Genomic DNA, 10,484 nt, shown 5'->3' with positions numbered 1-10,484 from the left:
TCAAATTTAAGGGCAAGAATTGATATTTTCTTTAAAAAAAAAAAAAAAAAAACCTAAATTTTAAATGGATAGAAAAAAGTGAAGAACCCTAAATAAATTGTCAATAGCTCAACTGACATAATGTTCATACTATCAACCTCCTGCTTTGAGGTTCAATTCCCTTACTCTACACTTTAATTAAAATACTTAAAAAAAAAAAAAAAAACCCAAAATAAGTCTAGAGTGGAATGGTCGCCGGGGCCGGTAGGAGAAAGTCTCCCGCTCCTCCTTGTAATCGCCGCCCTGGGTGGGAAAATAAACAAATCCAAATTAAACCAAAGAAAAAAGAAAAAAGAAAAAAGGAAAGGATAGAAAAGAAAAGAAATAGTATATAGTATTGTTAAATTAAAAAAAATAATAATAAAAAAAAAATTGGAAGATAATTATAACAATAATAATAATAAAAATTAAAAAAAAAATTCATAAATGGTAGAATATGAAATTGGAATAAATGGGTTCTCCTTCTTGAGCGTTTACCTCCTCCTCTGCTTCAAATCTCTCTCTCTCTCTCATCTCTCATCTCTCATCCATCTCTCTCCTCCTTTTATCAGAACCAAATTGTCGTCGGTCATCCTCAAAACTCGACCCTCTTCCCATTTGACGAAGACCCATTTCTCCAATTTTCCCCTTTTCCTCTCTCTTTCAACTCTCTCCTCATTTCCCCTGTTTCGAATTTCTTGCCCTCCATGGAGTTCGGTTCTCAGATCCATGGAAACCCCACCTCCATTCCTCTGTAATGTGTCTCTTTCTCGCTTCCCTTTTTGTAGATTCGACTTCCAGATCCATGTTCTAGTGTCCCCAATCGGAGCTCCAACTCACGCCTTTCAGAAATCGCCGCCCCACGATCCAGACCGACAGCCGAAATGAAGGGTTCGAGTCGTTTTTTCACGATCGGGCTTGTGACTTCCTGGTACTCCTCCAACATTGGCGTTCTTTTGTTGAACAAGTATTTGCTGAGCAACTATGGGTTCAAGTACCCGATCTTCTTGACCATGTGCCATATGACGGCTTGCTCTTTGCTTAGCTACGTTGCGATTGCTTGGTTGAAGATGGTTCCGATGCAGACGATTCGATCTCGGATCCAATTTTTGAAGATTGCGGCGCTTAGCTTTGTGTTCTGTATTTCTGTTGTCTTTGGCAACATTTCTCTTAGGTATTTGCCGGTTTCCTTCAACCAAGCTGTTGGGGCTACCACGCCTTTCTTTACGGCAGTTTTTGCTTACCTTATGACGCTGAAGAGGGAAGCTTGGCTCACTTACGTTACTCTCATCCCTGTTGTTACTGGGGTTATTATTGCTAGTGGGGTAAGAAGAACAAACACCTTCAACTTTTTTCTAATTCAAATTGCTATGATCTTTGAGAAGGATATTTGCTTGATTCTTGGCTATTATAGTTGCTTGCTATTTCGGATTAAAATGCCTCATGTTTTGGTATTTGCTAATTGTTTGAACAACTTTTTCAGCGATTTTTTTTTTTCATTTTAGTTTTTCTTTGTTTCCATGATCGAACAGAATTAGCTTGTGTAAGTGCCTGATCTGGGGTTAGGAGATTTATTAGATATTTATGAGTAGATGGCCAATTTGGTTTGAAGCATTGTGATTCTTGTAAGGGTTGTTTGGGAGTATTAAGAATTCGAATGAATAGTACCTTGATGCCTTTTGGAATAAAAATACTGGTAAAAAGCATTTTCTTTTTGCTTATTTTCACTCATGCTCTAATTTAGAATATAAGATGTTATTTTTCCATTTATAACCATTAATTTACGGAGAGTCATTTAAGTATACCTCAATTTTACCAATTCCAAGTGAAAGATGTATGCTATTTTCTTAAAGCAAGTTTGAAACAAATATAGAAAACTAGTTTATAGGATACCGTCCCAAACAGCCCACTTAGGTTTTTTTTCTTCACATTTTCTTCTCCAATGTGTAATTGGTAGATGTTTCAAAACATGTATATGACTGAGTAAGGCAAGCCTGTTACTACTGGCTTGACTGTGGATGGTTCTCAAGTATTCCATCAAAACTTGTAGTAAATTGTCACTAACCTAGTTCTTGTTGTAAACTGTTAAGATCTTCTCTTATCTTCTTTCTTTTGGTGTTGGGGGAAGGGTGTGTAGAAAATGGAGGTAGATAAGCTAGTTGTGGTTCTAGTCTTGCTTGAATGATTGTTGCCTTTGGAAATTTGTTTGTCATAATAAATGTTGTTTCTCTACTTTCCATCTTTGTGTTACTGATTCTTTGTGTGTCAATCGGCATCAGGGTGAACCGAGTTTCCATCTGTTTGGATTTATAATATGTGTTGCAGCTACAGCTGCAAGGGCACTCAAATCAGTACTGCAGGGAATTTTGCTTTCTTCTGAAGGGTAAGGGGCTTGTTGTTGTTCTTTATTAGTAATTTAATCTTCATTGGGAGAATAATGAATAGTTACTTTTTAATTGATTTAAAAACTGCAAATGAGAGTTTAGACATTTATCTTTTTCAGAGAGAAGCTGAATTCCATGAATCTTCTTCTGTACATGGCTCCTATAGCTGTTGTCTTTCTGCTGCCTGCGGCACTTTTCATGGAAGAAAACGTGGTCGGTATCACTCTGGCTCTTGCTCGAGATGATAAAAAGATCATCTGGTATCTGTTATTCAACTCTTCACTTGCCTATTTTGTAAACTTAACCAATTTCTTGGTTACCAAGCACACCAGTGCATTGACACTTCAGGTATGCCTCATTTCTTCATTGATGCTCATGTTTGTCATATCCATCCTTCTCCATGTTCTCTTTCTACGTCTCATCCTATATTCCATAATCATTCGAATGATAATGCACTTAGCGGAGTCTTCTCTTTCATCTCCTTTTGATAGTTGTCCTCTTTTTATAACTATGCTTTGTTTTTTGTTTCTGTATCCCTTCGAAGAGTTATGATCTATGTTTACTTTCTACAACCGAAGTTTGGTTTTTATCTTTTCTTTTGAAGCTCCCCAACAAATGATTGTTTTCAGAGGGTTGAGACATTAGCATAAACAATTTGGTATTGTTATTGAAGGATTTGTTGGACATCATAATAATATTGGTCAAGGCACCCCTTAACTGTTTCTGTCTCGAGTTTTGATGGCCTTATCACACTTTTCTTCCTTTCCATATATCTCCTAGACCAAGTTCATAATATTGGCTAGATATTGTAAGGGGGAAAACTGATGTATTCTCTGCCATTGATACTGAACTATCTTTGTTGCATCTGTGTTCAGGAGCCGTGCTCCATCTTCTCTTAAAACTCCAAGTCTGTCAGATAATTCACGAGCTATGGCTTCTTTCAGGTGCTTGGAAATGCGAAGGGTGCTGTCGCTGTGGTGATTTCAATTTTGATTTTCAGAAATCCAGTCTCGGTCACTGGAATGCTTGGTTATGCGCTCACAGTTATTGGAGTTATCCTCTATAGTGAATCGAAGAAAAGAAGCAAATGAGAACAATGCGACTGAAGTGCATTTTCCTACTATAGTTTTTTTGGCGGTGGCAGCAGTCGTCGAATATCAGAGGCAGCGGCTGTAGGTCGGCCATTGACTATATAGCCTCCAAATTCTTTTTCCCCCCCACTGAAAAGCTTATTAGCTTAGGCATTGGTTTATATTTGTATCATCCTCACAAGATCTGTCACAAAATAGGAATTTTAATAAGGAAGAATTATGGGGTAAAGTTTTCTTTAGAAAGGATTAATAGAATTGTTTATTACATAAAGGTCGCCTGTTATTGTCACTCCTTGATCAATTAAGGGGGAAAAACAACCGTATCTTTTACCATTTTGGTACATTATTTTGTTGATTCCAAGTTACTCTGAACTCTGTTTGAGGGTAATTTTGCTTGTTTGGAAGAAAATACAGAATACAGATTTACTTGTCATATCTCCTTTCATGGTCAGGATTTGGATGGAATAGAACAAATTCCGACTCCAAAATATTAGCTGAATAAAGATTCTTACAAGATATTTCAATTTCGTAGAACTTATCTAAACAAACATATAGCCATGATTGCTTACTCGTATGTCAGAAAATCACTCCTTGTCATCTCTTCTCTTCTCTACTAACCTAACCAACAGGAGTTAAAAAGTGGCTAACATTTCCTACTTACAAATTGATTTCTCATGAAAAGTCATCACTCAAGTTCCATTGTTTCGATCTTCGGTTCTTTGGGAGTATTGTTTTCCTCTTCTGCCTTGCTTTTGAGTGGAGAGTTCTTTTCTTCATCATTGATAACAAAGACAGTCTTGTTGTCTTCATCCTTGATCTCAATTACAGACCCGTTCTCTTCTTCAAACTTCATCTCTGATTCAGGGTTAGGCTCAACTTTTGGCTTCAAGTCAGCTTTGGGTTTTGCCTTTGCTGTATGCTTGGGCTCTGTCTCAGGTCTGTTAATTGCTTGTGCTGCAGCTGCAGCTGCAGCTTCATCTTCTTCTTCGATTTTAGGAGCCAAGTAGTATCTTATATAACCCATGTCTTCGATTCTGTATTCAACCACCACAGGCAGATCTGAAGACATGCTAATCGTCACCTGGTTTGCTAAAGGGCTTGCCTTTGTAAAAGAGTTGAGGTACCTCAGGGCAAAAGTTAAGCTAACTGGTTCTTCCATCTCTATTATAACAGCTTCTTCAGGCTGTAAAATTTCAATTCACAAAAAAAGAAGCCATCAAAACAAAACAATTGCTTGATATTTTATCTTATAGAACAGAACATAGCCCATAACACTACTAAATCAGTTGAAATGATCACTTTTGTGGTTCAAACTCAATTCATGCATTCAACCAAATATTAAATTGAATTTGAGGTTGTTTAGTGTGAAAAGCCTTGTCAACTGCAGGCATTTGATAGCTTATACATGGCAAACAACTACACGACATTTTATCTTATAGAACATAACATAGCCATATCATTGTCAGAATTGATTTAAAGAAGCGACATTTGTATCACTTTTGTTGTTCACAGTGTGCTTTGAGGAAAATACCTTGTCAACTGTGGTATTTCGTCTACAAACTATATTGGCAGTGCCAATATCACCTCTGGTTGAGAATTGAACTCCTTCCTTTGACACAGAGATCAGAACTGGAACAAAGCGATAATTCGTTATATTTTGCAAATTAGAATAATACTTATAAACAAAACCAAAATGATTCAGACGATTACCAGTATCGCCAATGGAGCTGAGATCCTTACAAATCCTCGCAAACTCAGCTGCTGGCATTCTAACAATAGACTGATATTCAGCATCAGGGATTCCAAGATGTTCACTATCAATATCCATCAGCTTCATCTCAAAATCAGCTATCTTATCTTGCGCTAAACGCCGCGAAAGAAGCAACAGCAAATCAGAATAACTATTTTCCAGCTCAGCAGCCAGCATCAAATACATATTAGAATCTAAACCCTAAAATTATTCATCTTCAGCTATCCGAAAACATTTCTAATTAGTTACATAAAAAGAGTAGGGGAAAAAGGAGTTTGGTGAACTCACAAGGGTTTTCGAACATGAAAGTGACGCAATCACTACCATCATCGGCCTTCAGCGTAACAATGTCGTCGTTACCAGCGCAACGGAGCATCTTAGCCATGTTGTTGAGGTTCATTCCCATGGAGATGCTGCGATCACAGCGATAATGCTCGAAACCCTCGGAGCGGAGAAGGAGAGAAACTAAAGCGACGTGACTGGAATCCATAGCTTGAAGGGAGAAACCAGTGGAAGAACAATCGAAATTGGCGTCGTTGACGAGGTCTTTCATGGCTTCAAGGACCTTCTTGAGAAGACTCCCCTGAACTAGACGGAACTCCAACATTTTTTGTGGGTGTTGTGAGCACTGAGAATTAATGGCGGTTTCTTGGGTTTCTCTGATGAAAGAAGAAATGAAATGAAATTGTGAGATATAACGGAAGGATTCGGGAAGAGAGAGAGAGATACCCCAGCTTGGGCGGGAGTGGGGACGGGAATTCCCGCCAGATCAGCTACGACGTCGTTATATATTTCTCCTTTATTATTATTATTATTATTTTGGAATACATGGATTGAATTATCGTAATTCGGTCACGAGTCATTTCATCTTTTGTTTTTAAAAATTGTGTCTATTTCTTACCAATTCTTTACAATTTGTTTGCATATTTATTAAGGGTGTGTTTGGTATGTGATAAAATAGAGAGTTGAGTTGATAATTATTATATGGAGAGTTAAATTATCTGAAAAGTTAAATTGTCTGTGTTTGTTGTGCAGAGTTGAGTTGGAGGATCTGATGTAGTTTTTTTGTGAATAAGATTAGTTATATTTTTTTTCTGTTTATTTTTTATTTCATTCTTTTATTTTTTTTTTAGTTTTATGCTTTGTTATTGTTGATTAATTTTCAAATATACACATATTTTCTCAAATCATTTATGACATAAACTGGAATTTTTTTTCTCAATTTGTAGAACATAATAGATTATTTTTCATATATTCTTTTCAAAAACTGTAATAATTCTAATTCTCTTCAATCGATAAAACATACCAACAAAATATATTTCATATTGCTGCTCAATTAATTGATATATTTTATAATGTATGTATATATATCGAAGGTATATATATTTCATATTGAATGTTTGTATGTATATATATCCAAAAAAAATTTACAAAATATATGTTCTTTTCGATACGTATAATATTAGTTATGTTTACAAACACAAAAATTACATATTTTCAAGTATGCAAAAGTTATCATTCTTTTCGACATGACAATCCATTGTCCATTTGCTGTTATCCAAAAAAACTATAAACAAAATATAGGGGTGTGGTCAGTTTACATGTTTCTTCCTAGTAAACGGAGGCAGTGCCTCTTCCGTGCGTGTTCTGGTACTGCAAGAAAGCAATCTGTCTTCTGAATGTCTGTGACAACGAGGTCAATAAAGGTGACCTGATCATCCTCATCCAGACCATCAATGTTGTATATGGCATTTACTACTTCCTTCCGACGCCCGAACTCCAGCTCATACTTCTCCTTTTGCCACGATGCAAGTCTACCCATGTGTGTGCTCTGCATTTCAACAGTCGATCTCATGATGTCGATCATTTCAGCTTGGAATGATAACCTCTTCCTCTTACTGCCTCGAGATGACTTGGTAGGTACACTCGCTCTACCTGTAGATTGCTCTGCTAGCTCTTCATCTATTTCATCTTGATTTAATGGTGATTCTGTCTGGCGAACCTCAGGGGTGTGACAGTCCTGTGATCCAAGTCGAATCTCATCTTCAAACTCTCTGAATGCATTCGTCGCCATCACGTATGGGTCCTCACTTGATTTCCCTACTGCTCCGTCTTTCCCAAATACGGTGGAGAGGTCATCGTAATGTGGGAATGGCTTGTTCCACATCCCCTTCGCATTGGGATGACTCTGCATTGATACACATAAACATTATTGATATTTATATTATAACACGTATCCGTACATTTTTTTTTCTAGAATCTTACCCGAACCCAAAGATCGAAAATCTCCCTCTCGACCTGGACACATTTGAACTCCTCATTCCAGCCGAACTCCAACTGACTTAACATCTTTGATACTGCGTTGTATTGTTTCTTCAGACTCTTCACCTTGCACTCAATGGTGTTCTGATTCAGTGCGCACCCAGGCACTTTCTCATGCAGAATTTGCTCTAAGTGTTGTAGGTATCCTAGTCGAAACGTTCCATTATCGGACCTCCAACCGGTCTCCACCAAATACAATAGAGCTTCCACCAACTTAGCATCCTCCACCTTCGGCCATATGTGTTTAGACCTCTTACTATTACCTGCCATTATGCTGCATGCATACGTTTGTTGAATGAAAAGATGCTATAAATTAAACACATGCACAAACAAAGGATAAACTGCTGAAATTATATGTTCCAATTTAACTTGTTCACATAGAGTCTTGGCACAAAACATTTTCACGACATACTTGGAATGTTCCATAATTAAATTCCATTCAGTAGTAAAAGAAAAGTAAGCAATGAACATTGAATAATCATGCTCTTTGCCATTGAGTAAACATTTCGACTGCTAAGTCATCCCTGAACTTGGTCCATTCCTCTGATGATTCAACAAATTCAATATGATCCCCAACAAGACCAATTAATGCAGAATTTTCCTCATCGGGTACATCAAGCATTGCACCGATTTCCATCTCCCTTGTGATCAAGTTGTGAATAAGGCAACATGCAGTTATTGTTCAACATTAGACTTGTATTGGGTAGAATGATTTTCCCCTAAGAATAGGCCACCGCCCCTTTAGCAACCCAAACGCTCGCTTGATAACGTTCCTTGCTAAAGAATGTTTCATGTTGAAAAATTCTCTTGCAGTTGTCGGTGCGTTTCCTACTCCACGCCAATCAGAGAGATGGCATCGTTCCCCTCTGTACGTGTAACAACCCAAATTTTACGCATACACTATAGAAAATTAAATGTCAAATGTTAAGCAGGACGAAATTTTATTTAAAGGGGTGGTAAATGCAATACCCTAACCTTAATTTAGAAAGTAGGAAAACAAATAAAATATATAATTAAAAATGAAAAAAATATATAAACTTAATAGGAAAATCGGGTGGAAATTTAGAATTGAATTTTTTTTTTTATTAATTATCCAAAAATAATGAATAAGGGGGCAGAATCAGAGAGGATTAATTATCAGTTGGACGCTGGCTAATTTAGGAGACAAAGGGCAGTATGTAACATCTGTCTCTTATACACATCTAGATGTGTATAAGAGACAGACTCTAGCCCTACTGATTGCATGACCCGCTAATCATCAGATGGGTTAGTTTTCGCTTAGGTCCTCATCTTCCTATCAGGGCGGAGAGATTTATGTTGGAAGCATAACCGATCACCACATGTTATTATACGTTTTCGGTCCCAACCATATGTTTTCATGACATATTGCTTGTGATTGTGCATTTGGTCACTACCCTACGTGAGAACTACTTACTGGGTATATTATATACTCATCCTACATTTTTACAGACTTTGTAGGTAAGGACACATCGTAGATGGCAGAATTGGACGTCGCTCAAATGGCCAACCATCAAACTCACTATTATAGGCACATGCATTTTGTACCACCACGCTAATCTATTATGGATCTTGGTGTTTCGATAAATAAAATTTTTATATAGTTTTTCTATCTAATTAATAAAATTTAGATATGTTCTTTGAAATTTTCACCAAAACTCATCTCATGATAGAAAAGTCTAAGTATGCATGTCGTAGCGGTCGGATCATAATGTGTAAGGATCCGGTCGTTACAGTACAACGCCAAGAATCCTTCAGCGTTGAGGTATCCAGCATCACATAGGTAATAGTATCCTGTACACGTTTCGAAATGCCATGCACATGTGTTGTGGTAGGTACGAATGTTTAAATAACGTATACAGTTATTATAATACCCTTTGGAACCCTCAATCTGTACGGTCGCGAAACCGCATCCCTAAGAACCCTTGAATCGGCTGTAGACCCTTCCCACCCTGGCAAAACGAAGACGAACTCCCCATTTTGATCACACACCGTAAGAACGTTTGTGGCAATCTCTCCCTTTCTCGTCCTATATCGAGGTCGATCGATGACACTAACATTCAATTTAATGTATGTGCCGTCAACGCACCTAGACAATTTTGTTTCTCTCAAGTGATCAGAATGAATTAAAAAAAAAAATCTATCGTTACATGCATATTTATGACGTATTCATGTAAAAAACTGAGTACTTTTTGTACCTGAAACCACTTCCGTCTTCCATCGGTGCATGTAGTTGTGATCGGTTCTGGTTTTCTTAACAAAATAGTGTGAAGTTGTAAGAATGCCCTAAGAACTGCATTGAAATATCTCGAAACTGTCTCACCAGACCTCGAAAATGTTTTGCGTACCACTCGATTCTTGACACCGTGTGCAAGAATGTGTAGGAATATTACAACCATCTCTTCGACGTCTATACATCTTGTTGGTTCCAAACAACCAGTCGACCGTAACATATTACATAGAATCGTAAAGGTACGTCCATCCATTCGGGTGCTTTCACGACATGCCAAGTCACTCTCATAAATTAGGCGAAAGAAGGTCAACTGCTTAATGTAGTGCCTAGCATATGTCGGTTGTCTCTCTATCCTTCGGTAGTTGTTCAATAACGTGGTTAGTGTTATGAACAACTGTATTTGAGAGTGCGAAATAATTCTCATGATCAAAAAGAGGTCTTCAACAGTATCCATCTTTATAGGGAAAGGGATACACAAGTTATTCCTGAAAGGGTAAGGTATTTGGCAAATTATGTTTCATGATTAAGAAAGAATAGCAAACGATGTCAAGCGTCGGTATTGGGCATATTGGGTTATAGTTTAGATTTATGGTGTTATTTCCCAATGAGGATCTCGCTTATGAGAATGATCTCGCTCATGAGGAGGATCTCGCTCTTCATAAGCGAGA

General features: G+C 37.4%; 2 protein-coding genes across 2 annotated transcripts; one reads left to right on the top strand and one right to left on the bottom strand.

Annotated features, from left to right (window-relative positions):
• Positions 1 to 494: 494 nt before the first annotated feature.
• LOC120081230 (probable sugar phosphate/phosphate translocator At3g11320) lies at positions 495 to 3,926 on the top strand. The gene is made up of 4 exons (XM_039035939.1): positions 495 to 1,343; positions 2,298 to 2,401; positions 2,522 to 2,750; positions 3,347 to 3,926. The coding sequence occupies exons 1-4, from the start codon at positions 903 to 905 to the stop codon at positions 3,491 to 3,493; spliced, it is 921 nt and encodes a 306-aa protein (XP_038891867.1). The 5' UTR covers positions 495 to 902; the 3' UTR covers positions 3,494 to 3,926.
• Positions 3,927 to 4,062: 136 nt separating this feature from the next.
• Positions 4,063 to 6,003, bottom strand: LOC120081228 (proliferating cell nuclear antigen-like). Its single transcript, XM_039035938.1, has 4 exons — positions 5,532 to 6,003; positions 5,204 to 5,356; positions 5,025 to 5,122; positions 4,063 to 4,676 (listed from the first exon to the last, which is right to left on the bottom strand). The coding sequence occupies exons 1-4, from the start codon at positions 5,848 to 5,850 to the stop codon at positions 4,179 to 4,181; spliced, it is 1,068 nt and encodes a 355-aa protein (XP_038891866.1). The 5' UTR covers positions 5,851 to 6,003; the 3' UTR covers positions 4,063 to 4,178.
• Positions 6,004 to 10,484: the final 4,481 nt, after the last annotated feature.

This window comes from Benincasa hispida, chromosome 7 (genome assembly GCF_009727055.1).
Source record: "Benincasa hispida cultivar B227 chromosome 7, ASM972705v1, whole genome shotgun sequence".
NCBI lineage: Eukaryota > Viridiplantae > Streptophyta > Magnoliopsida > Cucurbitales > Cucurbitaceae > Benincasa > Benincasa hispida.
Note: the sequence above shows the minus strand (reverse complement) of the source record. Positions and strands in the feature narration are given on the sequence as shown.